The sequence below is a fragment of the Saccopteryx bilineata genome, chromosome 6 (assembly GCF_036850765.1).
Source record: "Saccopteryx bilineata isolate mSacBil1 chromosome 6, mSacBil1_pri_phased_curated, whole genome shotgun sequence".
In the NCBI taxonomy this organism is placed as follows: Eukaryota; Metazoa; Chordata; class Mammalia; order Chiroptera; family Emballonuridae; genus Saccopteryx; species Saccopteryx bilineata.
Genome location: NC_089495.1, coordinates 161,862,631 through 161,890,427, shown reverse-complemented (window position 1 = coordinate 161,890,427; position 27,797 = coordinate 161,862,631). Strand labels below are relative to the sequence as shown.

The 27,797-nt window shown below is 54.9% G+C and overlaps 2 protein-coding genes across 6 annotated transcripts in view; one reads left to right on the top strand and one right to left on the bottom strand.

Annotated features, from left to right (window-relative positions):
• BTBD17 (BTB domain containing 17) overlaps positions 1–27,206 on the top strand; it is a 58,494-nt gene extending 31,288 nt beyond the window's left edge. The window contains exons 1-3 of one of the 5 annotated variants that reach the window (XM_066237122.1): positions 22,742–22,882; positions 24,378–24,654; positions 26,069–27,206. In XM_066237122.1, coding sequence (XP_066093219.1) covers positions 22,798–22,882; positions 24,378–24,654; positions 26,069–27,143 — 1,437 coding nt within the window. In that variant the 5' untranslated portion in view covers positions 22,742–22,797 and the 3' untranslated portion in view covers positions 27,144–27,206. Of the gene's footprint in view, positions 1–4,860; positions 4,958–5,916; positions 11,751–22,741; positions 22,883–24,377; positions 24,655–26,068 lie in introns of those variants that run through there. The other 4 variants (XM_066237123.1, XR_010726220.1, XR_010726221.1 and 1 more) reach the window with 4 other exon arrangements.
• Positions 11,996–18,342, bottom strand: GPR142 (G protein-coupled receptor 142). Its single transcript, XM_066237127.1, is given in 4 exon segments — positions 11,996–15,991; positions 16,653–16,811; positions 18,248–18,299; positions 18,301–18,342. Coding segments are annotated over 4 exon segments (1,104 nt in total). The 3' UTR covers positions 11,996–15,140.
• Positions 27,207–27,797: the final 591 nt, after the last annotated feature.

Sequence of the window (27,797 nt, the reverse complement as noted above, 5' to 3'; positions counted from 1 at the left end):
TTTCCGCTTTGCAGTGTCTCTGGGACATGTTTCCATAGCTGTACCTCTCTGGTTCTAATTCTTTGTTCCTGCCACTGGACATATCGTCAGTGTGGAATCAGTCCCTGATGGAGGGCACCTCCAATGCCTTATCATTCTTATAAATAGTGCCATCTAGGTCATTTCACAAATGTGTGTGCATAGCTAGACATCACCTTTCTAGAAGTGGGATTGCTGGGTTGAAGAATTTGTGTATTTAGTCGGTAATGCCAAGCTGCCATTCACGGAGCCCGTGTAAGTTTACAATCCTGCTCGTGAAGCATGACAGTGCCTTCCCCAACCCTTGCCAACTTGGGTAGTTGTCAAACCTTTGATCTTTGCCAATCTCTTTGGTGGGAAATGGGGTCCGGGTGTAGTTTTCATTGGACTTCTCTTATTCTAAGTGAGGTTGAGCATCTTCTCAGTGCCCAGCCCTATGGCTAGCCTGTCTCTGGACTATAATCTTGCTCACTGTCCCTTCTGCAAGGTCCAGGTCTAGATTTGTTTCTATCTGCCAGCTTCTTGCTGAGTCACTCTCAGGAAGGAAAGGGCAGCAGGCTCAGGTTATTTCTGCCCCCGGAGTCATCCAAGCTGCCAGTCCTGGGGAGACCTTGGTCTCTGGCATTCCCTGTGGGTGCCCAACACCATGTGCACTGGGTCACTGCACCTGTCAAATCTGGCTCCCTGACCCCCTGGGGAAAATGGGGGCTTGCAGCTAGGGACCCAGTCATATATGTTTGCCAACTAGGCGGGGAAGGGACTCAGCTAGATTTGGAGAGGGAACCCTTGCAAATAACTAACGAGCAAAGTCATTTATAAGTGATAATGAGAGGAACCGGACCTAACATAGAGGAAGAAGAATTTAGGTTGTTGGAAAGAACTTTGAGTAGTGAGCCACAGTAAAGGGATTGGGGAAGTTGGGAGAAGATTCTCAGTGGAAATTTCTAAATCCATCTTGCACGAGATGCACCCCCTCAGAGACGCACTCTCAGCTGCCCACGGAGGATTCAGGCCACTTGCTTGCTCAGTGAGAGGTATGGAGAGACCCAGTGATCAGCATCAGGTCAGGCTGCTATATTTAACGTCAGTGCTGCCCTGGGCATCTGGCTGTGTCTTGCTCCCGGACGGAAGCCAGGAGGAGCCAGTGGCTGGATTCCTGGGCCCTGGGGAGTCAGCCACGGTCATTTCCAGGCTCAAACAAAAAGCAAAGTTGCATTGGAAACTGCTGAGGCAGAGGCATCCTGGAGCCCTTTGCAGCACGGATGCTGTGTAATTTTATGACCTCCGGGGCATCTGACCCCATGGGGAGCTGGGCCGTGGCGTCTGTGAGCTGAGCTATAGTAGAACCCCAGACCTGTTCTCCACTCCAGCCTCTCCTCTCTGCTGAGCTGAGGTCCTGAGCTTCAGCAATGGACAGTGGGGAGGGGCTTCTTGGTATCTTGGAGCCTGCTATGGTCCATTCCAAGGCCCCCCATGCTGCTGCTGGTGCCGGATGGGGCTGCCTTTCTGCTGTGAGCTCAATGCAGTTACATGGTCTCTCCTCCCCAAGGCAGCTTCCCTGGGGAAAAGTGTAAAAAGTTGAGGTTGTCCCTGAGACCACTAAGAAATGCTTAATTGCTTTCTGAGAGAATTGTCAGCTCCTTCTGGTTTCCTCCCCCTCTCTGTTACCCCCTGCTGCACCCCTTCCCCAGCCCCTGGAGGCTCTTGCTGAGGGAGTTAGGGCTAAAGGTGTGCTCCCTGGCCGCCTCCCAAAGTAACCAGGAGCCATGCGCTGAATAGCAGCTCAGTTCTCCAAATATATTGCTGCACCACCTTAGCTGAAAAAAAGAACCCTATGTTTGGGGGGAATAAATGTGCATTTTTCTGTGAGCCAGGCACTCACTGACAGCAGATGGATGGTGGCCCAGGCCAGCTGAGTCAGCCAGACTTTGGAGCAAGCAGACAGTGCGAACCAAGACAGGGATGGCAGCCAGCAGGGAAAGTGAAATACAGGGAGATTTGGAAGCTTTCATCGCAGGAGTTTAGTCAGCACCTTGTGCAACTGATTCAGGTTGAGGGCCAAGTAGAAGGATGTGTATTATATAAAGGATAGGCTAAAAAACTGTAGCAAATAGACCCCAGCATGTAGAATGGTTCAAATGCCTTAGAGTTTATTTCTTACTCATAAAACACTTGATCGGTCAGTGGCTTTCTTCCACATGGTGATTCAGGGACTCAGGCGCTTTTTATCTCAAGGCTTTACCATTTCACAGGGTCTCATTGTAATCTACATCCAGGTGGCACAAGAGGAAGGGAAATACAGGAGGCGCACACACTTATTGCTTTGGCTCAGAAGTGTGTGTGTGTGTGTGTGTGTGTGTGTTCTGCTTACATCCTATTGGTGGGAACTAGTCACACGACTTCCCCTAATTGCAATGGCAGCTGGGAAATGTAGCCACTGCTCTTTAGTGACAATCCTATACTATGAAAAGGAAGAAGGGATTTTGGTGGACAGCTGACCACTAAAGGATAAAATCAAGGTATTTAAGCCACGAGATCAAGAGAGAACAATTCATTCCAAGTTTTAGGGGACTATCTGGAAGAATAAATTGGGTCTTAAACTAGGAAGTCCCCCTTACATAAGTTGCTAGCAAGGATTTTGCTTTTGCCAAGGACTCAAAGATCCAACAGCATCAGAACTAGACAGAAATACAGAGGGAAGTTAGCAGAGAAGCAAACATATAAGAAACCTGGATAATTAGGCCTAAGAAGCTATGCTCTTCACCTTCCATTGGTCTGTCTATAAATAGCTTGTGTCCAAATTTCCCAGAGGGCCTGGCCGGTTTGCTCAGCGGTAGAGCGTCGGCCTGGCGTGCAGGAGTCCCGGGTTCGATTCCTGGCCAGGGCACACAGGAGAAGCGCCCATCTGCTTCTCCACCTCTCCCCCTCTTTTTCCTCTCTGTCTCTCTCTTCCCCTCCCGCAGCCGAGGCTCCATTGGAGCAAAGATGGCCTGGGCGCTGGGGATGGCTCTGTGGCCTCTGCCTCAGGTGCTAGAATGGCTCTGGATGCAACAGAGCGACGCCCCGGAGGGGTAGAGCATCGCCCCCTGGTGGGCAGAGCGTCGCCCCCTGCTGGGCGTGCTGGGTGGATCCCGATCGGGCGCATGCGGGAGTCTGTCTGACTGCCTCCCCATTTCCAGCTTTGGAAAAATGAAAAAAAAAAAAAGAGAGAGACAAATTTCCCAGAGCAGTGATTGGAGCTGGAGCCTCTGGCAAGAGTTACAGGGACAAAGACTCGAATGCTTGTATGAGGAGGAGGAGGAGGAGCCGGAGGGCCGGATGAGGTTGAAACTCCCAGGTTACAGCTGAAATCAGAATGCTTCTTTTTCTTCTCACCTGGGGTCAACATCCACGACCTGGAACCTTCATCGTTCAGAGACCTCTATTAGTTGTCTATTGCTGAGGAACAAATTACCACAGGCTTAGAGGCTCAACACCCATGTGTTAGCTCACAGTTTCATAGGTCAGAAGTTTGGGGTGGGTTTGACTGGTCTTAGGGTCTCAGGCCAAGATCAATGTTTTGCTCAGGCTGAGCTCTCACTGAAGGCTCAGACAGAATGTGCTCCCAAGTTGATGTAGATTGTTAGCAGAACCAGATCCCTGTGGCTGTCGGACTGAGGTCCCGTTTTCTGCTGGATGTTGGCTGGGGGATCTGTCTCAGTTCCTAGAGGCTGCTCTCGAGTCCTTTCCATGCAACACCCCCTTTTTTAAAGATAGTGATGGCACATCAAATCCTTCTCATGCTTGGAGTCACTGATCTTCCTTCTGCCGTCGGAGAACGCCTCTGCTTTTAAAGGGTTCCTGTGATTAAGTCAGTTCCACCCAGATAACCACTCTATTTGAAGGTCAGCTGATTAGTAACTTTAATTCCTCTGCACATTCCTTCTGCCCTATAATATAAAACAACCACAAGAGTGACACCCAGGGGCGGAGATCATGGAGCATCTTCGAATTCTGCTTTCCGCAGGGCCCGAGGCTTGGCATCTGGAACGCAGAAGCAGGGACCTTGGCAATAAAGAGATTTTTGCCTTCTGGCCAAAGAGTTGCTCCACTGGTTCCACCCAGCCATGGTGGGGTAACCGACTAGCCTAGCCCCAGATCTTACAATATACATGGGAGATCTAGGAACAGAGAGGCTTTTGCTGAGAGTCTCATGGAGACTGGCTGGCCATCCTCCCTTCCAGGAGCCGCTCAGCACTGCAGAGCACTCTGCCCCCGAGAGAACTGAAGCCAGGGACTCACCCACTGACTCCCCCACATCCTCCACCCTCGCACTCAGGCCTCCCACCCTGAAGGGAGCCCTAGAGCTCTCCAGCCTCCTCAACTACATGCCTCCCCTCTCCGACTCGCCCCCTCTGAGGGAAGGGCAGGCCTGGGCACAGTGATTTCAGGACTTGGCAGCTGCCCTGGCATTCCCTGGCTCACCTCCTGGCCACCCAGATGGTGCCGGCCCAGAGAGGTAGCTCCTGGTTCATCCCCCACAGATGGCCCACCACTGGGGAGGGCAGGAGAGAGAGAAGTGGGGGGCCCTGCCCACCGGGCCTCCCGCAGCCACCCCGGGCCCGGCCTCGCCACTGCACCTCCTCATCCCTGCCTCGGCCTGGCTCTGGGCTCCCGGCTCCCTTGAAGGTCTGCCCTTACCATGCGCCCACACTTCCCCTCACATGTGTAACTCCTTTCACAGCCTGTTCCTCGTGGCAACACTGCATGGGGAGCCTCCTCCCCTCACTCAGGGCATTCTCCCCTCCAGTGACTCAGGAATGTAGGTGCCTGCAGTAAAAACCACTAAAAATATTTTCTTAGCTGCAGGTCTCTGCCCTGGGCCCCTCGGAGCACATCTACCCTTTGTGCACTCCCTGCCCACTGAGTGGCCCCACCTTAGCCTTGACCTTGGTGTCCCCTCTTGCTGGTGAGTTTCAGGACCTGGGGGACTTGAGGAGGGCACGTCTCTGGGTACTCAAACAGCTTCATTCGAAGCTCCCTTGTGAAGCCATCTGCAGGGCCCTGTGGGCTTCCCTTTCCCCGGGGGCCCTGTGGAGGGCAACAAGTGGAGAACCCCGTGGGTGGTAAGGGTCCAGGCGGTCCTCTGGTTCCTTGGGGCCCAGATGCAACTGCAGAGCCACTGGACAGGACCAGCACAGCAAGGGCCTGGGTGGTGGGCATGAATGTGATATCGAGCCCACTCGGAGTTTCAAAAGCTGAAAGGGAAGTGTTTCATTCATTGGCCAGACTGCTCGTTTGCACGTGTGCACCCAGACTGTCTTTGCCGAGGGCGGGGATAAAAATGTCCGTTTGTCAGGCACTGACAAAGTGCTGGAAATCTGATGGTCAACCAAGCAGCTTGGCTGGAGCATGGCTGGGAGGTGACGTAGGGAAAGCCAGGGCCGAGAGGCCTGGTGCCACGTGGCCAAGGGCTGCCCCGTGGAGGAGTTAGGACTTCATCCTGGGGCAGCGGGGCAGCCCTTAATGGCTTTATGCAGTGACAGGGTCAGGGCTGAATCCAAAAGCCTGGAGGGAGAAGCAACGGGGTGGGAAGGGACAGGACCCCTTGCTGGAACCCTGGAGAGGTGACACAGGACTGTGCGCCAAGCTCCCTCCTCCCCACAAGCACCGATCATCCACCATTGAGTCTATAATGAAAATGAAGGGTGCCCTTTGCCAAACCTGGCCTGGCACCCAGCAGCTCTGCCGAAGGAGCAGTTGGTTTTACAAGACCTCTTTCTTGTTTGCATGTTCTCATCCTGGCTCCTGTTGGCCCCTCTGTCTTCCAAACAGGTACTGCTCCCTTTCTTCCTGGGACCCCTTCCTCTGAGCATCTCCAAACCTCTGCCTTTTCTTTCTCCTTCTCTGTCTGCCCAGCCCACATGACGCTTCTGTTTTCTCTGAATGCTTGCAGTGACCAAGCCTTCTGCTGGACACCTGTCTGAAGACAAGGAAGAGAGGAGGCTGAAGGATGGAGACCCACTGAAATGTCTAAAGGCTGCTTGCAGGCCCTGCCCATCCCTCCCCCCTTTTCCTGCAGCAAGTCTCAGCCAGAAGGTTTGTGCCTGGGAACAGAGACGGCTGCCACCTCCCTGCTGGGTCCAGGTTCCCAAGGCACCACCTCGTATGCAGTGAGAGATGGTTCCAGGCTCTGGGATTGGAGAAGTTTATCAGGTTGTGACCACACCTGTCCTTTATGACCCCAGGAGATGTCATTCATCAGGAAGCAGAACCAAGCCCTTGGGAAAATCAACAATCACACCTGTTACTCACCCAAAATCTTTTTTTCCTTCATAGTTGCCACCCTTCCAACCTGAGAACAGAAGGGAACTGAGGCTAGAGGGGGTGGGGCCCACTGACACAGCACCCACATTCTGAGATGATTCTTCTGTTTCTTTCCATGGGACCAAGGAGACACCTCCACCCACCTGACCAGTGTAACCCAGGGAGCTGGCCTTAATCCTGGCCTCTCTTGGGCACAAAAGAATGCAGCCCACAATAGGGAGTGTTAGATTACTCAGGCCGGGGCCTCACTGTAGAAACTGGGGCTTGCAGAAACCCAGGGCCATGGGGCCAGTACAGGACACAGACCGCCAGCCAGGTCACCTGACCCCTTCCTGCAGTGCGGTTCTCCCTACACTGAAAATCCCTTTTACTGTGTAATGTAATATACCGTGGAGTAACTTGTGAGGACAGGCACAGAGATCATGGGGCCACCATAGGAGTCTGTCTCCCTTAGGGCCTGAAACTCCTGATCTCCCACTTGGTTGCACTCCAGGCCAACTTCGCAGAGGACGTGTCCTTTGCCTTTGGCTGACCCCTCGCTCAGTGAGGCTAGACCAGAACCCCGGCGTGCCACTTAGAACAGTGGAGTAAACACAGGCCCTCAGGTGGACTACTCTTGCCTTCCGGAGAGGCCGGATTCCTCCCTGCCCACTGGCCCAGGCTCAGCCCGTGGTTTCAGCTTCCAACCAAGGAGCACTGCGGTGGTCCCAGGATGGCAGGGGAGGGGGCCTGCAGCTTGGCATTCAGCTTCCAACCAAGGAGCACTGCGTGGTCCCAGGATGGCAGGGGAGGGGGCCTGCAGCTTGGCATTCAGCTTCCAACCAAGGAGCACTGCGTGGTCCCAGGATGGCAGGGGAGGGGGCCTGCAGCTTGGCATTCAGCTTCCAACCAAGGAGCACTGCGTGGTCCCAGGATGGCAGGGGAGGGGGCCTGCAGCTTGGCATTCAGCTTCCAACCAAGGAGCACTGCGGTGGTCCCAGGATGGCAGGGGAGGGGCCTGCAGCTTGGTATCCTGATTATAGCTGCCCCATCAGCACTCACTTTTTACATTGCTACCGGGTTCCCCTCATGGACATTATAAAAGCTAGTTAGTATTCACGCATTCAATAAATGTTTCTTGACAGCACGCTCAAAGTGCTGGCGTAGGAGCTGGGGGCCAGGGAGCGGGAGCTTCATCTTCAGGACGCAGCACAGGGAGGTGTGTGCACAGACCTGGCGGTTCCCGTCCAAGTTCTGAACCGTACTTCCTCTGTGACTCAGCTAAGTCATCAGCCTCTCTGATCCCTAGTGTGCTTGCCTAAAACACTGGGATGCCACTCACAGGTTGTTGGTGAGAGACAGAGGTGGATTTAATGGTGGGCGTATCGGGTGCGCGCCCTGAGCCCCCTGGCTTTTGAAGGGCCCCACAAAACCCCAACTTTACACTTTTTTCTAATGTAAGGGGCCCAATATTTTCTTCTGCGCCTGGGGCCTCAACCAGCCTTAATCAACCTCTGGTGAGAGACTAAAGGTACAGGTGTACCATGGCCAGACCACCTACTCAAGTAGAACTTTGACACATTATCTGCAGAACGGAACCCAGGAAGCCAGCCTGTTATCTGTAAGTCAGACAAGTAGCAAATCAGATCTCTATCTCGAACAACTCGTCCAGGAGGCCCAGGTAACCCCTGTAGCAATTGGCTCCAGGTGGCCAGGACTTGATTAATGACTGACAGCTTCCCTGAGGCCCTGGCCGGTTGGCTCAGCGGTAGAGCGTTGGCCTGGCATGCAGGAGTCCCGGGTTCGATTCCCGGCCAGGGCACACAGGAGAAGCGCCCATCTGCTTCTCCACCCCTCTCCCCTCCTTTCTCTCTGTCTCTCTCTTCCCCTCCCGCAGCCAGAGCTCCATTGGAGCAAAGATGGCCCGGGCACTGAGGATGGCTCTGTGGCCTCTGCCTCAGGTGATAGAATGGCTCTGGATGCAACAGAGCTACGCCGCAGAGGGGCAGAGCATCGCCCCCTGGTGGGCATGCCAGGTGGATCCCGGTTGGGCTCATGTGGGAGTCTGTCTGACTGCCTCCCCGTTTCCAGCTTCGGAAAAGTGAAAAAAAAAAAAAATGACTGACAGCTTCCCTAATTCTTGGCCCTGCCTCTAACTAGGGCCAATCAGGGAAAGCCAAATATGCACCTCTAACCAATCACACAGGATGCCCCAATTCTGGTTAGGCCCCCTATGTCTTCCCCACACAGAGAGTCTCAAGGGAAGGGCCCCCCGAGGCCAGCCTTTTGTCCTGCTAGAAAGTCTTCCACTCCTGCCCAGGTGGAGTCCCTGGCCAATGCAGCATGCTCGACACCCAGAACTTTTGCTCGTCCTTATTTGGGTGGCCTTTGTTTATCGCCACGTTGGGGTCAAAGGAGCGAGGGAATGTGGAGGAGCTGGCTAAGGACCCAGAGCTCTAGAAAGGTAAAGTAGGAAGATCCAAGGTGGGAAGGTCCACAGCGAGGACCGGAGGAGGCACAGAGGGAAAGCAGGGTAGCCATTCCAGCAGGTGACAGAAGGGGTCTGTCTCATTGCTGTCACTAGTAAGCCCCGTGCCCAGTTCCATAGTCCATCCACATCCCTGAGAGACTGGGTCACTTGGTTCTTCTCTCACCAAGAAAGAGCAATGCCCTCCCCACTCCAGGGCTTCCAAGTCCCCTCTGAGACCCCAATCTTCCATTTAAAGCCAATGCACACATGCCCTTCCTGCCCCCTTCCCTCCACTAGATCCTCTCCCAGCATCCCACCCCCTCATGGCACCCGTCCTCTGCCTCCTATCCCTTCACCACCACCCCCACCCTTCTTCAAGAGGTGTGGCAAATCAGAGGCTCTGGTGCCAGGGCATCTTGGCATTCCTCTCCCTCTGCCTTGCCCTGCCTGCTAAATATACATCTAGGAGGAGCCCCTGAAGAAACACCGCAGACCTCGTTAACCCTTTCACCTCCAGCAGCAGCCGTAGATGATGGGCTGGAAGGGAGGGGCCGGCAATCCTGAGCCCTGGCCAGGCTCAGCTGGAGGGGTGGGAGGACCCAGCTCCTCACACCAGCCCAGGAAGTTGGGGTCCTGGCGTTCCTGTCAGGCAGACCAGTGAGGAGGAGACCAATGTGCCCTCATCACCCCTTACCCCTCCTCCACTCCTGCCCAGAAGCCAAGGTAATGGAGGCAGGTGGGCTCTGTTTTTCAGATTTCATGGCAGCCATGAGGCTAAGTCAGGCCCTAACCCACTTTCTTCAGAAAGAACTGAAGGAAGGCCTCAGCTCTCCTTTCACAAGAAGGTGAGGAGTGCCGGGCAGGTGGCTCACCTGCTCCCTAGAGTAAGTCCCCTTCCAGGTTTCTTGAATAGAGGTATGAAGGTTGGAGAGGCCTTCACTGGGGGAGGTGAGAGTCCCAGGGTGTCTGGGATTAGCCCTCACCTTTTCTTCTCTTTTTTTGTGACAGACAGAGAGAGGGACAGATAGGGACAGACAGACAGGAACAGAGAGAGATGAGAAGCATCAATTCTTTGTTGCAGCACCTTAGTTGTTTATTGATTGCTTTCTCATATGTGCCTTTACCAGGGCGCTATAGCAGACTGAATGACCCCTTGCTCAAACCAGATGAGCCCACGCTCAAGCTGGGGACCTCAGGTTTTCGAATCCAGATCTTCTGCATCCCAGTCTGATGCCCTATCCACTGCACCACCGCCTGGGCAGGCTCGCCTTTTCTTCCCCCCAAAAGTGGCTCAGGACTAGACTTACCATCCTGTAACCCCCCAGCACCCCCCCCAAGGATGGCAGAGTCTGGGAAGGACTGGGGGGTGCTGCAGGGGCGATGGGGGAAGGACAAAGGTGGGGCAGGCAGAAGACTACCCCTCCTGCTTTGTGACCGTGGGACCTCCAGGGGCAGTGGCTGGCGTGGATGGAGCCTGACCTGGGTCCCAGCTCTGCTCGTGCCTTGCTATGGGTTTGGCCATCTCCCCCCTTTCACCTTCCTGGCCCCTTTCTCTCCATCCCTGTCATGTGGGGCCGCTGAAAAAGTTCTTACCTTTAGAGGGCAGGATATCCAGGTGGCTGCTATGGATGGGACTTGCTGGCCAGGGGCGAGGGGTGTCAGGTGGAACTGGACTGCTATGTGGCAAGTGGGACCCCAGAGGACTGAGCGAGGCTCCCGGGTTCTGAGCCCAGACAGCCCAAGCCCCCGCTGTGAGAAAGACAGGCCAGCCGAACCTGAGGCCAATCGGAGGGGTGGCTGGACCCTGAAGATGGAGGGTGGAGGGAGGAGGGCCATGAAAAGGCCCTTCAAACAGTGCCACGCATGGGAAACCTTTCCAACCACCAGAATGATCTGAGAAAAATGCAGCCACAGCCTGGCAGAATGACGTGGCTTCGTGGCTTCAGGGTGGAGAGTGACAAGAGGAACAACTTAGCCCTCTCACCCAGCTACTCCCAGGGCTGGCCGTGGGCCCCAGGGCAGACAGTGTCATTGCAGTAACTTGGATCCTCCTATAAATCTGGCTTAAAGCCAGCCAGCGGCTCTCAGTCCCATCTGTCCATCCTGCAGCGCCCCCTGCTGTCTGAGCCAATAACAACAGGCAAAAGGTGGAGCTGGGCCTCACTGACCATCTCAAGCTTCCCCGTGACAAAGGAGGCAGGACGTGGAGGGTGCGGAGGAGTCAAGATTACCAAGACACCCCCATGTCAAAGACTGTCCCGCTATCTCTTCCAGCACATCTGTAACCTGGCTGACGAGAGAGCTCAATGCTTAATTCAGAAAGTGTGGCCCTGCCCTCCGGGTGACCTCAGCAGATCCTGCAGAACCCTGTCACCCTGACCCATTCCTCACCCCAGGAGCAGGTGGACAGCTGGAGGCCCTTTTACCCGACCAGCCTGCCTCTTGTTCTGGACAAAAACAAAAAGGGAAAAAACAATGAAGCTCCTCAAGGGGAAAAACACGGATGGAAGAGGCTGGGGCCAGGTCCGGAGAGTGAGGGACCCGCCCTGGAAGCTGCCTGAGTTTTGACATCTTCCAAAAAAAGCAAGCAGAGGTCACATTTAAACACACAGACTGATCTATATCTTGCCAAACCAACCACATCGAAGAGATAAGTGAGAGACATTTCACTTAAAGCTAAGAGAAAAGTTACTGTGTTAAAAACTGGGTACCCAGACAAGGTAACATTTCTCTTTAAAACAGCCAGGGTGTGGGCTGAGTGTGTCCGCCCCTAACTGTCTGTACCTCAGAATGTGAATTTAAAGAGGCAAGGAAGTTACAATGAATGGGTGCTAATCCAATCTGACTGGGTTTCTTTAAAAAAAGAGGGAATTTGCCTAGTGTGCGGAGGACCCGGGTTCGATTCCCGGCCAGGGCACACAGGAGAAGCGCCCATTTGCTTCTCCACCCCTCCGCCGCACTTTCCTCTCTGTCTCTCTCTTCCCCTCCCACAGCCGAGGCTCCATTGGAGCAAAGATGGCCTGGGTGCTGGGGATGGCTCCTTAGCCTCTGCCCCAGGCGCTAGAGTGGCTTTGGTCGCAATATGGCGACGCCCAGGATGGGCAGAGCATCGCCCCCTGGTGGGCAGAGCGTCGCCCCTGGTGGGCGTACCGGGTGGATCCCGGTCGGGCGCATGCGGGAGTCTGTCTGACTGTCTCTCCCTGTTTCCAGCTTCAGAAAAATGAAAAAAAAAAAAAAAAGAGGGAATTTGGACACGTGGAGAAACACCAGGGATGTGCCCACACCGAGGAAGGACCACGCGAGGACGCAGGGAGAAGACAGCCAGCCATCTGCAGGCCAAGGAGGGAGGACTCGAAAGAAACCAAACCTGCTGACACTTGGATCTCAGATTTCCAGCCTCCAGAATTATAAGAATTTACATTTCGGTGAAGCCACCCAGACTGTGGTATTTTGTTATGGCAGAACGTAACAAAACACCTAGAAAACCAATACACGCAGATATAGAGACCAGAAAACCATTTGTCAGCCAGCCTTCACACCAGCAAAGATCATATGTAGACTTGGGAAGCCATGAAAGATGCTTGAAAAATAAGTGTCCTCAAATGTTAACAGAGGGGTCGTGAGAGAACAGAAGCCCCACCGGTAGACTGGACAGTGGTGGGTGGGGGAGCTGCCCGGAAGAAACAGAACTTCATAAGGGACTTCTGTTGGCCAAGATGTCTCAGCAGATGGGTAGAGGAGAAAAGGGGAAGCCACCCACTGCAGTCTCCTTCTCCAGAAGCCATTGGGAGTTTCATGATAAAGATATGAAAAAGAAACAAGAGCAGTGTTAATAATACTTTTCATTTACATTTCCGTGACATGCTTATCAAAGCAACAATCTCTTCATTTCACTAAAGGTGACCGAGATGTTAAGGAGGAATTCTTAGCTAATGCGGCTTATTAGGAAAATATGTTATTGGTTCCCAAATCTGATAAGTCCAAGACTAAAAGGTGATAAGTGATGCAAAGCGTCTGTGCAGCTGCCCTTCCTCTAAAGCTTCTGCACCTGAGGGCACCTGAGAGGTGGTGGACGCGGGCGGACCAGGAACCGGCGGACTTGGGTTTGAGTCTGTGTTGCTCTTGATCAGCTCAGGGCCATGTGTGTATGTATCATCTAACCTCCCTGTGCCCCTGTTCCTCGGTCTATAAAATAGTTACAATACTTAGGATACAAGTGAGGCCACAGCCCCCACCTGCACAAAACTTGACCTGTCTCAGTAGGGCCTCCCCACCAGTTTCGGGAACTTCTTGGTTTTGCCCATGGCAGGGACAAGTGAGTGAAGCTCTCTGTCTCCTGGACAGCTCCCCAGCCAGCTGAAAGAGGCATACTGAGGCACTGCTCCATCTGCAGTCGCCGTCCATGACGAGGGACTTCCCTGGTTGGGGGCGTCTCTCCTTCAGGCCCCGCAGATTTTACACGGAGTGGGTGGAAGATCCCTCCCCAGCCGTGTTCCATTTGGTTCTGCATCCAAGAGGCGCCTTTCTTCCCAGAGCCTCCATCTGTGGGGCCGATGTGGACCCTGGGGCTAGGTTGGGGGTGGACATCATCTCACCCGCCCGTGTCCTCATCCCTGTTGGGGTTGCCTGCACTTGTGCCCCTCCACCTTAAGCAAGGAATAAAGCCCATGAGGGACTCTCATGCTCCCAGTCCACTCGGGGTCAGTGGAGACCATGTGGGGGCAGAAATGGATGTGTCTCAGCATTTAGAAATTTTCAGAGTAGAGAAAGATCACATGTGGGCTATTCTAGGGGTTAGGTCTCAATTCTCGTGGGTGTGGGGCTGCAGCCGCTAACCACACTGTCAGCAAAATGTGTCTGTGGCAAAGTCAGGAAAACTGTTTTGGCTTTCAGAGTTTTTTGGAGTTTAGAATAGTGGGTAAAAGATTGGGGACCTGGCCTGACCTGTGGTGGCGCAGTGGATAAAGCGTCAACCTGGAAATGCTGAGGTTGCCGGTTTGAAACCCTGGGCTTGCCTGGTCAAGGCACATATGGGAGTTGATGCTTCCAGCTCCTCCCCCCTTCTCTCTCTCTCTGTCTCTCCCTCTCCTCTCTAAAAAAGTGAATAAATAAAAAAATTAAAAAAAAAAAAGATTGGGGACCTGCCTTTTCCTCCTGGGCATAGCTGAAGGTCCTTTCCTGGATAGCTCTGCTCTGGGTAGAAAGAGAGAGGAAAAGGGGGGGAACGCTGAGCATCTATTGTGCACTGACTGTATGCCCAACATACATCTGACTCTTTCACTTACGTAACCCCATTAAATGTTGGTGCTGGTGGGGACCCTGGCTGCACCCCCCCCATTTAGGGGAAAGGTCAGCTCAGCCTGACCAGGAAGCGGAAAGCTGGCAGGCTAATGTGTTTACTCAACCCCTGGAGCGGGTGGGAGGTCCATCTGCTAGTCTCTCCCAGCTGCCACTCCAGAAGAGAGAGCCTTATGGAGGCTGGCAAGGGGCGAGCAGAGCCCCTCAGGTCAGTCTTGGATCATCTGAACCGTCTCCTTCCTTCCTGTAGTGGAGAAATGGGCCTTTCTCTAAGTGGAGTGGGCTTGAAGGGCGGGGCTAAGTCCTCCCTTCCTGCTCTCCCTTCCCTAGAGCCTGGGCTGAGAGGGCATTTCCTTCTCTCCATAGTCATGGCAACAATAAAAGCGCAGCCCCAGGAAAACTGCAGGCCCCTGGACGTGTCCTGGCTCCAGGGCAGGGAATTAAGTGGAATCAAACTAGCATGACTGAAGCCCAAGGGGTTTTGTCTCCTTCGAGCTGGGGTGTCTGCTTTAAGATCACTGCCTTCTCTGAGTCACCCTCTCCTGGTTACCCAGTCTGTTACTTTTGGTTCCCGCAGCCCAGGAATCCTGGAGATAACTTTCTTTTCGCCCTGGCATTGCCACTGGAAAGTCAGAGAATGACCCATTTAGGGAATGAGGGGTGGGCCCCTGAAAGGGGGTGGGCTGGAAACAAGTCATATTCATCCATCCATTATCCATTCGTCAATCTTTTCATTCATTCACTCATTCAGCCAACATTAATTTTGCCTTCATAATGTGCCAGGTGAAATGTCCCTCACAAAGGAATACCCACAGCAGTGGACGTTATTAGCCTGTGCCTGGCAGAGCCCTTTCCTTGTCCCAGGAAACGGGAATTTCTGGTGAAGCTAATGCAAGAGTTGGATAAACTGTCCTGCCTCTACTTGGGGGCTACCCCTCGAAGGAAGAGGCCTCTCCCTCTGCCCTCCAGATTGCAAAGTAGAGTGTTGGTAAAGTTTTGTGGGCACAACCACAAAGGCCCAGTGCACCTGGCCCTGAGCCACCCCCAGCTCGCTGACTGGGCCCCTCCTCTATAATTCTTCCCCTTTGGGGAGTCCTGGAGGCTTCAGCGCAGGTGGTGACCCCAGGATGCAGGGCAGGTGGGCATCATGGATGACCTCTCGGATGGTGGCCCGGAAAGTCTTGCTGACAAAGCAGTAGAGGCCAAAGTTGACTACTGTGTTGAGCATGGCTGCCATGTTGGCCACATCCAAGGCCAGGTGGACCCTCCAGTCCCGGTGGACAGGGGCCACATACAGGTGGTAGAGCATGACAAAGATCCGGGGTGCCCAAAGGAAGGTGAAGAGCGTGGTGAGGCCCAGGAGGATGGCTGTGCTCTTGCCCACCCGGGGCGGCAGCCCGCTCTGGCTCCTCCTCCGCAGCCGGCAGATGATGGCCGAGTTAGTAACCAGGAAAATGCCACAAGGGATGAAATAGACGGTGAGGCAGTGAGCCCACTTGAGAACCTCGTCCAGTATGCTGGGAGGGGCTGAGTCCCTCCACACATCCAGCCACCAGTAGAAGGGGATGCCAGTCAGCAGGGCAACACCAAGGACAATGGTGATGTCCCGGCGGGTTCGGCCTGGAGATGATGCCGCACGATGGTATAGGGGGTGGCACAAGGCACTGTATCGGTCAACCGTGAGCAGGACAGCGATCCAGACAGAGGCGTGGTTGGCAGCAAACTCCAGGATGTTAGCCGTGCGCACCACAGCCTGGGGCACCTCTCGGGCCAGCACAGCTCCCTGCAGGAGGAAGCCCACGAACACGATGACCACCTGGGTGACGATATCTGAGGCCGTGAGTGCCAGAAGGTAGTAGTAAGAGGGTTTCCTGGTCCTGGCGGCAAGGCGGGCCAAGGCCACCGTGGTCAGAAGGTTGACTGATGGCAAGCAAGGGCACAGAAAGGGGGAGATCAGAGATGTTAGAAGGGCTGCTTAGACTTTGTTTTCCAAAGTGCTATCATTGTGCCTCCCTGCATGCTTGTTCTGGCTTCTCTTCTTTCCAGATTCTTCTTTAAAGCTCATTTTGTCAGAAGGCTAACCCATCCGCCCTGCCCTGTCCATCCATACTCTGTCCTGTCAGCCACTGACTTTACCCTGGACCGGGGCCTATGCCTGACACATAGGTTTCCCTGGTGAGAGACAGGGAAGAGCTAGATCACCTGCTCTTTCCTGCATCCACCCCTCACCCCAGCTCGGCTCTCTGAAGGCAGTGGATGAGACAGGGAGCTTTCCACCGAACTGAGGGCAGTCCTGTGTGAGTGTAGATATCCTAGGAGAGTGCCCCCTTCTGGAGTAGGAGGGGGCTGCCTGCTCCGGTTAAACCTCGGGTTTAGCTCAAGTACCCCAAGTTCTGGCCCCTTACTTTTACTCCCCACTATGCTTTGTTCCTCAGTGGCCCCGATCACCCCTAGAAAGGCAAGAGGAACCTGGGGGTCTATGATCCTGGGTCTCAGGGGTCAGCATAGAGGATTGGCTCCCATCAGTGGAGAACCCAATTTCTGGCCATCCCAAGACCCCAGAGCTCAGCTCTGCACTCACCAGGCAGTCCCAGGCCCAGCAGGACGCTGTAGTAGATCACAGGGATGACACCAGCCACACATGGGGACCTCTCTGGGGTCTCTGGCCAATGGCCTTCAAACTCCGGGCTCGGCCCACTGCCATTGGGTGTGGGCAGCATGGTCGCTTGTGGCTGACCAGCTAGGAAGGGCGGAAGGGTGGGGTTAGAGCATTGGTCTCTTTCCAGCCTGGCCTGGCAGCAGCCCCACCTCAAACCTGACCCTGAGGTCTTCATTCACCCCTGCTTTGTGGAGACCCTCCCAGTGACAATCCCTATTGCCAAGCCCACTCCCCCACCCGCTCAGTGGCCTGGCTTCCCCAGTGATGGGAAGAAGCCCTTGGTGGCATTTCTTGCTGCCACGGAGACTGTTTCTCCACTGCAATGCTCCCTCCTGGTGGGCCTTCAGCCTGGAAAGTGGGGTCCTGAAACAGGCCGCATGGCCCAGTCGGGGCAGCAGGGAAAATACACCTGTGGAAATACATGTTCCTGAACCTCCCTCCCGGCAGTCAGAGCAGAGGGTCTGCAGAGGGGCTTGGGCAGCTGTGTTTTTCATGAGTATCCTGGGCGCTCCCACAGTGATCACGGCTGCTGCCCGATCTACTCAACAGCCGCCACTCTTTAAGGAGAGACGTTACTGGGTTCCCTCTTTTCTACACTAAAGAACATCCCTCTTGCCCTGGCCAGTGGCACAGTGGATAGGACATCATCCTGGAGTACCAAGGTCGTTGGTTCAATCCTGGGGTCACCGGCTTGACCACAAATTTGCCAGTTCGGACCCCAGTCAAGGCAGAAGCAATCAATGAGTAAGTAAGTGGAACAATGAGTTGATGCTTCTCTCTCTCCCTTTCCCCTTCCTCTTTCTCAAATCAATGGAAAAAAATAAAGAAATGAACATCCGCCTGACCAGACGGTGGCGCAGCGGATAGAGCATCGGACTGGGATGCAGAGGACCCGGGTTCGAGACCCAGAGGTCGCCAGCTTGAGTGCGGGCTCATCTGGTTTGAGGAAAAAGCCCACCAACTTGAACCCAAGGTCGCTGGCTCCAGCAAGGGGTTACTCGGTCTGCTGAAGGCCCACGGTCAAGGCACATATGAGAAAGCAATGAACAACTAAGGTGTTGCAACGTGCAATGAAAAACTAATGATTGATGCTTCTCATCTCTCTCCATTCCTGTCTGTCTGTCCCTGTCTATCCCTCTCTCTGACTCACTCTCTGTCTCTGTAAAAAATAAATTAATTAAAAAAAATAATTAAAAAGAAAAAAGACATGAACATCCCTCTTCACAGCTTAGCACTGTTGGAGCTGGAATGGCCTGGTTTTCTGATGGGGAAACTGAGTCCAGAGGGGTAAGGTGATCTCCTGTGCCCGTCAGTCCACACTGTAGGTCTTTAGTTTTTATCTTCTACTTGTGATTCAGCTTCCTGCGGAAGCCTCCCACCCCCAGCCCCCTGGTAAACCCACTTCTCCCATCCCACGGCTGCTCGTTATCAGCTTGGAGCTCTCTGGCCCAGCCTCTGGATTCCACACCTGTCCTTCCACCTGACTGTCCCCTCCCACCCAGTTCTAGATACTTTACCTGTCTCTTGTCCCTCAAGCCTCATGCTCCTGGGTCCTGAATTCAGGGTCACCTTGTGGCTTTTCCTGAGTGTCCCTGCAGATGCCTCCCAGCATTGCCAGCTCCGCGGGCAGTTGTGAGCCCTGCGGTTTCCCGGCTGCACTGAGCCTTCCAGTGCCGAGAGGCAGGACGGTGGGGCGGAGGGGGCGGAGGAAGGAAAGGGTGGAGCTGAGCCTCAGGGGAAGTAGCCTATACAGTCAATATGGCCCGAAGCAAGTCAGGGTCCCTGAGGGGGCACACGTAGGGCAGGGTGCACAGGCTGCAGGGATGCTTGGGGAGAGGGTAGGGTTGGGGTTCTGGATGGACTGATGATGGCTCCAGGACACTCTGGGGCCATCACACCTGGGCAGAGGACTTTGGGGAGAGGCAGAAGGATGTGGGGAACTGGCTTTACCAGCATTAAAGAGAGGAGGGCAGGTCTGCAGAGAGGGGTGGGGGAAACCAGTGCTGGGGAGGGAAAGGTGAGGTAACCATGACAGGACCCAGATTTGGTGAGAAGCCTCCCGGGCCAGGTTTGATGGAGTCAGTCCTGCCGCTGTTGCAGGTTATGGGACCAGGAGGAGGCCACCTGAGGGACTGCTGGCCTGAAATGGTGTTGGAAAGCCAAGCACAGCTGTAGCTGTGACCACTGAAAGAAGTCAGCAAGCTGAGACCCGGTGGCTCCGGCAAGCTGTTGTTTTCCCGGCACTGGTGCAATGGACCATCCCTCACTGAGTATCAGTCAAGAGCAAACAAACACCAGCCGGTGTGTGAGCACTCTGGAGAGTCCGGAATCTGTGCCTGGCTGCTCCCCCCACCGGGGAGGAGTGGCCAGAGCAGCTCACAGCGGGTACCTAGGACAAGGCGCAGCTTGACTTGGAGGAGCGGTAAGGCTCAGTCTGGAATCGCTTCTCATGCCCGCCCTCTGGGAACACAGCAGCCTGGCTTCCAGGTTCTCTAAGTTAGATTCCCACATCTGGGGTTGAAGCTATTTTGACCCCAACTCCCACTGGGACCTCCAGGGCCACCCCAGCAGCAATCACAGAAGTGTTACTGCCCCCGGTGGCCACATCCTGACCTGCAGGCCTCCGAGAATCCACTGGCTTTGTCGGGGTCCCCTGAGTGCTTAGTGGGACCAGAGTAGAAACTGCCCACTCAGATCTCCAGGGAGGGTGTCCAGGACCCCAGTCCCAGAGTGCAGTGAATTCCCAGCAAGCACAGACGGCTCCCCAGGCCACCACCTCCCTGTACCACAAGGCTCTGGGTGAGCAAGGAGCCGCTTACAGTTGAGTTAGAAAGGCTAGCTGGCCATGTGTGAGGGCCTCTGCCAACATTTCCTGAGCAGCTGCTCTGTCCCTACTCTTGTCACCCTCTTGGCAGCCTCACACGCTAACTCTGGTTATCTCCATCTCACACAAGAGGAGATCAAGGCTCAGAGAAGCTCAGCAACTAGGTTAAGGCCACAGAGCTACTATGTGGCAGGTGGAATTTAACTCGTGTTTGTCTCTCCATCAGAGTTATTTGTTTGTCACTCCCTCACAGAACCTGGAAAAACAGGAGTTCAGGCAGGGAGAGGCCACTGTGAGCTCAGACTTTATGGAGAAAGGGAATGTGGATCAGACGAACAGCTCTCCTATGGGGAAGGGTATTTCAGTTGGGGGAACCGCATGATGGGGAGAGCGAGGCAGTCAAGTGAATGTGCCACCTTGACAGGATAGCCTGGCTTCAGGGGAAGCTTTCAATAGTGTGTGAGTGACATCAGGGAGAGATTCCTCCTTGTATATTATTAGTGTGTCCCCTGAGTACATGGGGCCTGGAACCTAAACGCATGACTCTGTTTCCCCAGCTCAGTGTCCGAGGAAACCCTAGCTCAGGAAGGGAGCCGTCACAGGCATAGGGAGGCTGTGGTCAGGGCAGGGGTGCATCTGGGCCCCCCTCTGAGGTGGGTGACCCCCCACTCGGCAGGTTCAGAAACTCTCCCCCCTACCCCAAGCTCATAAGACATTTCAATTGCTTTTACAATGCTGGAGTCCTTGCTCAGTGGGGTCATTCATGGTTAATGCAATAGTTTCCCAGAAAAGACAGCATGAGGTTGTGGGGGGGAAATAGCGGAAAAGAAAAGAGGCATTTGAGTCCTGGCTCTGCCTGTTCCTGGCTATGAGACCAAGTCATTTAGGTTATAAACACTCTTGTCCCGGGCAGGAAGTAACAGTACTCTCTGGGAATTGTTCTAGCTTGTGAGCCCATCAGACTTGCTCTCAAGGAATTAGGGAGCTTCCAGACCCTCAGGGCAAAGTTAAACAGAGTATTTCAAATCTACTATCTCCAGGACTGTGCTGGATAAATGCTCTTTTTCCTCTCTCCTGCCCGCACAGGACGCACACGTATACACATGCATGCACACACACACACACACACACAGGCATGCACACACACACACACACACACACACACACACACACACGCATGCACACTCCAGCAACCCTCAGACTAAGAAAATGAGAACAGAAAATACCTGTTCCTGGACAGCCAGTTTCTAAATCATTACAAGAGTTTCAGGGATAATGGAAGTTAGAAATAGTAAGAGGCGGGGCCTCTTAAGGATGGGAGTCAGAGGGGACCCTCCTGGGTCTTCTTGGTAACCTGGGGCCTCTCCAATTCCTGTGCACTTAAAATGCCATCCATCAAAGTCTAGGAGGTAGAACTTAGATTGTGGTGTACCTGACAATCATCCAGGATGCTTTAAAAATACCAGTGCAGGAGGGCTACACTTCTAGAAAGACAGAGTTTAAAAGCATGCTTACCAAACTACTATTTTCTGAGTAGTGGTTTCTCTTGTCACCCTCTCTTTCTCATCAATAGCATCCCCCTTGAAAAGTATTGTGCACAAAAATTGGATGTCCTCAGAGGCCCGGACCCCTGTCACACTGAGGCTCTGTCTGTCTGATCTGGGCTGCAGAGGTGATGCAGTCCACGGGAAGGGATGGTGGAGCTGGATAAGGGGAACCAGGTGTGAAGGTCAGAGCAGCTGGAAGGAGTTTCACTTGGCTGGACAGCTCCACGTCTGCCAACCTGGATGAGGCAGTGCCAGATCCAATTCCTGCTCTGTCTGTGGCACAAGAGAGGGGGTGGAGCTGCTGGGTCTCTTGGTGCCAGCCAGGGGCAGAAATCAATGCACTGATCTGGTTCCTGGGATCCAGAGAGCAAGGGAGGGCAGACTCTGACCATCTCCAGTCAAGAACATGACCTCTGAGAGTCTCTGCACTGGGTCTTTGGGGAGCCCTCTCACTTCAGTTGTCACCTTGTAAGAAGTGTCCCTCTCATCAGGATGGAGCCAAGCCCACTCACTCCCTAAAATGGTGACATCTCAACAATACTAGCTCACCCAAACACTCTCCCAGGCTCCAGACACCTCTCTTCTCTCTCCTTTTTTCCTTTGTTTTGACAAGAACGCTCTTCTGCACTAATCCAACAGAGACTGTGTCCTAGCTCTCTGCCTCAGTTTCTTCTACGGCCAAGGTGGGGTGCCAGGCCTGCCGGGTGTCTCCTGGGAACTCTGGAAAGGGAAATATTATAGTTGGAAGCTGGACAGAAGCCAGTAAGAGAAACCTTACAGGGAGGTGACCTCAGAGACCAGGGGCCACTTGGGAAGGTGAATTAAAGGAAGGGGTGACTGGTCAGACAGGTGTGCACCTCAGCATCTCCAGTCCCCATGCCCAGCTTGCACTGCCTGTCAAGGTGGCCAGCCTTGCTCTGGGCAGGGGTGCCCCCACACAGTGGCACACAGGGTAGGGTGCATCTGCCTGATGTTCAGCCCTGCCATCTCAGCTCATCTTGACCTTTGGTAGGGGGGCCTGACGATCACAGCCCATCACCTTCCCCAGAGTGTGACAGGAACATTCTTCCACAAAACAAATGAAAATGACACCAATTACCCATGCACCCCTATTCCACACTCTTGCGCTCCTCGCTGGAGAGCTGGCTCACCCCAAAATGGGAGAGAGGGAGGCTGGGAACCTGAGCCGCCTATCCCTGTCCTCTCCTAGGCCCTTCCTCTGTAGTCTGCTCACCACGGTACTCCAGCCAAGATGCTGCCAAGCGTTCTCGGTGCCAGAGCAGAGGCTGCATTTGGAGCTTGGAGGAGGGGCTGGGGACCTTCTGGGCCAGTGCTACCAGTCGGCCTAGAGCCCCTTGCCTGCCCTTTGGAGAGCCTAAAACTTCCCAGGAGAGGAACCACTAGCTCTGCTGGGTGGTAGGAGATGTGGGGGAGGGTGCCGGATCTGTCCCACTCAGGGGCCCTGCAAGCAGCACAATAGCCCCTGGGGCTGCCACTCTCAGGCTTAAGAGGTTGCCTGGGTAACAGCTGGGGCCATTTCCACCAATCCATGGCAGAGGCTGGGTGGGGGGAGGGAGGCCAGACAGGAAGGGGGGTGCCATCCCCTTGTACTCAGTCCTATATAAGGACGAGGGATATGAAAGGAGTGGTCTGGGCTTCACTGTCCCTCCAGTGGATTTGGGGGAGGGGCACAGAGATGTTTAGGCTGGGCTGCACCAAGCCGGGGTACTGGGGCAGCTTCTGGGCCATCCTGACTTTGGTGGGCCTGGCCACTCGTGCAGGTGAGTGGGCAGTGGATGGGGTGGAGGACAGGGAGAAGGGGCAGGAACTTCCTGCCCTAGCTGCACACTGGCAGGAGGGGGCAGTGTCCAGCCAGCCCCAAGGAGCACAGAGCCCACTCGGTTTGGAAGGAGGGGAGGGCAGATGGGCCTGAGTGCTCATGACAAGAAGACCCTTCCACTGCCTATTTTCCCAGGCAGTTGGCCCCAGTCAGAGGCGATGGGACGCCATCAGTATTCAGGTTCTTCAAAGTGACAGCTTGGGGAGGCGGGGCTGGGAAATTAACCCCTGCTCCTCTCTCACCCTCCCTCCCTCTCCCTGTCTCCCTTTTGTTACAGACACTCTGCTCTTGTGTGAGCCTCTTCTCCACTAGCTCACATAGGTTGTTGTGTGTGTGTAGGGGTGGGTGTCCATCTCCTGGAGTCAGAAGCCTCCCTATGAGGCTCCTCACTCTCCTCTTGGCTTGGGGAAGCTGCTGGTAGCATTTTCTGTCACTGAGTTTCCTGTAACTGAGTGCATGTCCCCATCTGATCCTCATGGCTTCCCTGGAAACATGACAGAGGGCCCAGCCTGGAAGGGGGATGCCAGCCTCAACACACAGATACCTGAGCGTCCCACTCCAGCCCTGGCTCTGCCTCTGTACTTTCTCAGGTCCCCGACAGGCCAGCCGCTGAGAGTGGACTCTGCCTCACAGAGGGGGACCCGAGAGGGCAGCCTGATCTCACGCTCCCACCCTTCCGTCCCACAAAGCCTCCAGCCCCCTCAGCCGCTCCTTTCCCAGGACTCCGAGCCCGTCCTTTTCAGCAGGGCTGGCTCTCAGCCTGGCTGCTCATCCTCCAGCTGGCTCTTTCTCTCCGCCTCAGTGAGCCCACTGCTGGTTCCTGGACCTCAAGTAGCCGCACCCTATTGCTGTCACCTCTCTTGTTTATCACACTTTAAAACGAGCATGCTTATCTATGTCCTTATTGGGGACTTTCATGAGCATAAAGACCTGGCTTGTTTTTTATCACTGCCCTATTCTAAGCTCCTAGGAGAGTGTCTGGCACATAGTATGTGCTCAATAAATATTTGTTAGTGAATGCATTACTTCTGGTAACTCCTCTGAGGGATTGGGCGAACAATTCTTTAAGCAGTAAGGGATTCCTCAACCCTTGCCTGGGGGTCTTGCATCATGGAGACCAGTCCTGGGCATTTTGTTCTACACAGGTTTATGTCCTCTCTCTTTCTCTGCCAGGAATCCACCTCCCTTCCAAGAGCATCCTCTCAGGGTCTGCCCAGGGTCAAGTCCACGACTTTCCCCACCAGAATGTGCTGTGTGTACACACAGGAATGCATGCACTTCGTGGGCACAAACTGGTGTGTGCACAGCCTCCCCAGCCCCGCCCGCCCTCTGCCCATATCCAGGCACACGCATCTCCAGGTGATCCATCTGCACCCCGAACTCATGGCTTCGGGCCCAGTGCTTTCTTTTGACTGCTGTGTTTGTTTCTGCTGCAGCCCAGAGAGCCGATGTTGGTGGCGAGGCCGTGGGCATCTCCATCAACCACTCCCAGATGATGCTCCAGCGCCTGCAGGAGCTTCTGCGGCATGGCAATGCCAGCGACGTGGTTCTGCGGGTGCAGGCTGCGGGCACCGATGAGGTCCGCGTCTTCCACCTCCACCGCCTGCTGCTGGGACTGCACAGTGACCTGTTTCGGGAGCTGCTAAGTAACCAGAGCGAGGTGGTGCTGCAGGAGTCCAGGGACTGTGCCGCTGTCTTTGACAAATTCATCAGGTGGGGAGAAGAAAGATAGCGAGGGGTGGGGTTACTCGATCCCTTCCCAAGCTCCAGGCTCCTCCACCCACAGGGTCACAGAAGCCCTGGCCCCTTAGAGGTTAGGTCCATCTCCCAGATGTCATTAGGATAAGCATGCCACTACCTCCTCTGTCCCTTCTCCTTCTGCCCTCTTTTTTACAAATGCAGGGTAACTCCCTGTCCTTGCCTGTAAGCTAGGTGATTTAATGTCAGTTAACAAATGCCCTTAGAGCTGTTTCCAAACTCCACCCTGTATCGTTGGCTTCAGGTCTGGGGTTCCACAGTCATGTTTTTAATTTTTAAAGCCTCCATATGGTTTGCTGTCTAGCCAAGTTTGAAACCACAAGGTGAGGAAGCTGAAAGTTAGCCAGCTCTCTCCCCATCCTGCTCCCTGCTAGTGAACAGCACAAGGGGTTCCATTCACACTGTAGTCTGAGGAAGTAATCCTGTTTAAATGGCTTAGACGAGATGATTGCGAGGGTTCCAGCCATCACGCCCAAGTTCTAGGCAACAGGGATAACACAGAGGGCAAAAAGGGTCTTCCCCCAACCCCAGGTGGTTCTACTTAACCTGTCTTCCCCTCAGTCCTAGGATGCACCTCTGCTGACATCTCACTGGCTAGAATTTAGTCACATGGCCACACCCTGAGGAAGCCTGGGAAACTCCCTTCATTCTCAGAGTAAACATGGCTGGCTGAAATGAAGGGAGATGGGAGACATGGGTGTTGGGGCAAGTATCTGGCTGCCACAGCCCCACTGAGTGTGCGTCAGAGGGGACTGGCAGGAAGGGTGAGCAGAGGGACCGCAGCAGATGGAGACAGAATGAGTGAGCAAGAGTGGTAACAGATGAGGGGGAAGACTGAGAAAACTGAGACTATAAGGAAAGGGGGCAGGGGAACGAGAATTAATCGTGAGACCACCTGCTTTGTAGCAAGTAGGATTCATTTTCCAATTGTTACAATAACCCCAAGCGGTGGATGTTATTTCCCCATTCCTAGAGGTGTTTAACAACCTAATGTTAAATTAGGTTGAGTGGTGAGTCAAGTTAACTGATTTGCCCACTCATGACAAAGTAGCTGACAGGACTTGGCTCTGAACTCAGAATGGTAGAAGCCATGTCTGTCTTGTTCTAGCACAGAGTTCGGCATCTAGTAGATGCTCGATAAATACATGCTATTTATATGTCCCCACGAGAATGGAAAGAGGAGGGCGGGAAGTAGAATGGGCAGGAGAGGAAAAGACAGGAAGCCTTAGGTCCCACAGCTCTGTTTGCACCCCTGATCACGAAGCTTTCCACCTAAGGTCAGGTCCCCTCTGGACTCAGAAAGCACAGAAGGCGGGGGTCGGAGGTGGCCTCGCTCCGACCCCGCCCCATATCTGCACCTCTTCCTTAGGTACCTCTACTGCGGGGAACTGACGGTGCTGCTGGCCCAGGCCATCCCCCTGCATAGGCTGGCCACCAAGTATGGTGTGACCTCTCTGCAGCGAGGTGTGGCAGACTACATGCGCGCGCATCTCGCGGGCGGCGCAGGCCCGGCGGTGGGCTGGTACCACTATGCTGTCAGCACAGGGGACGAAGCTCTGCGCCAGAGTTGCCTGCAGTTCCTGGCCTGGAACCTGTCAGCTGTGGCGGGGAGCGCCGAGTGGGGCGCCGTGAGCCCCGAGCTGCTGGCACAGCTCCTGCCGCGCTCGGACCTGGTGCTGCAGGATGAGCTGGAGCTGTTCCACGCGCTGGAGGCGTGGCTGGGCCGCGCGCGGCCACCATCCGAAGTGGCCGAGCGTGCGCTGCGCGCCATCCGCTACCCCATGATCCCGCCCGCGCAGCTGTTCCAGCTGCAAACGCGCTCGGCAGCGCTGGCGCGCCACGGCCAGGCGGTGGCCGACCTGCTGCTGCAGGCCTACCAGTTCCACGCTGCCTCGCCGCTGCACTACGCCAAGTTCTTCGACGTCAACGGTAGCGCCTTCCTGCCTCGAAACTACCTCGCGCCCGCCTGGGGCGCCCCGTGGGTCATCAACAACCCAGCCCGCGACGACCGCAGCACCAGCTTCCAGACGCAACTGGGCCCGAGCGGCCATGACTCTGGCCGCCGCGTCACGTGGAACGTGCTCTTCTCGCCACGCTGGCTGCCCGTCAGCCTGCGGCCGGTCTACGCCGACGCCCCAGGCACCGCGTTGCCCGCCGCGCGCCCGGAGGACGGCCGGCCGCGGCTCGTGGTCACGCCGGCCAGCAGCAGCGGTGACACGGCGGGCGTGAGCTTCCAGAAGACGGTGTTGGTCGGGGCACGCCAGCACGGCCGCCTGTTGGTCCGCCACGCTTACAGCTTCCACCAGAGCAGCGAGGAGGCGGGCGACTTCCTGGCGCACGCCGACCTGCAGCGACGCAACTCCGAGTACCTAGTGGAGAACGCCCTACATCTCCACCTAATCGTCAAGCCTGTCTACCACACCCTCATCCGGACCCCCAAGTAGTCAAGCAGAGCGGGGGGGGGGGGGGGGGGGGGGGGCTGGGAACATGGCGTCCCAGGCGTTTTGGGATTGAGAAATAAAGGCCTATCATAGATGGCCTTGAGGGACTGGGAGGGGCACCGCAAGTGGTGGTGCCCACATTGTCCCCGCCCCCAGTGGCCCGGGGCTAGTGACGTCAGATAGAGTCCGGGTGAGGGCTGGTAGACCAGATGCCTGATTTCAGAAGCTGATTTCACAACTGACTTGAGAACAGGGCTTTTGTTTGAATAAACCGATACTCAGAGAAGCCAGTGGGTGATTGAACCACCCAAACCCCGGCAGAAATCAGCCTAAGGGATTTAGGGGTTCCTTGTGTCCCATTAGCTTTACTCCAGGCTCCCACCCCCACATGGACCAGAGCAGATAACAGGAAATGAATGTTCAGGGCTAAGGGCCAGCCTGGGAAGCCTGGACAACTCCAGTCCCAGGAGTTATCTCACCTTGGAGATGACGGGACAATTTCTGAGCCTGGACCTTGGGGGTAACCACTTCATTTGGGTTGTGAGGCTTTATGTGGTTCTGGCCACTGCAGATCTCTGACCTCTCCGGGGAGGGAGTTGTACAGGTGTGATGGGGCTTGAATGGACCTTCCTAGCCCCACCCTTCCTGGGGAGGGGC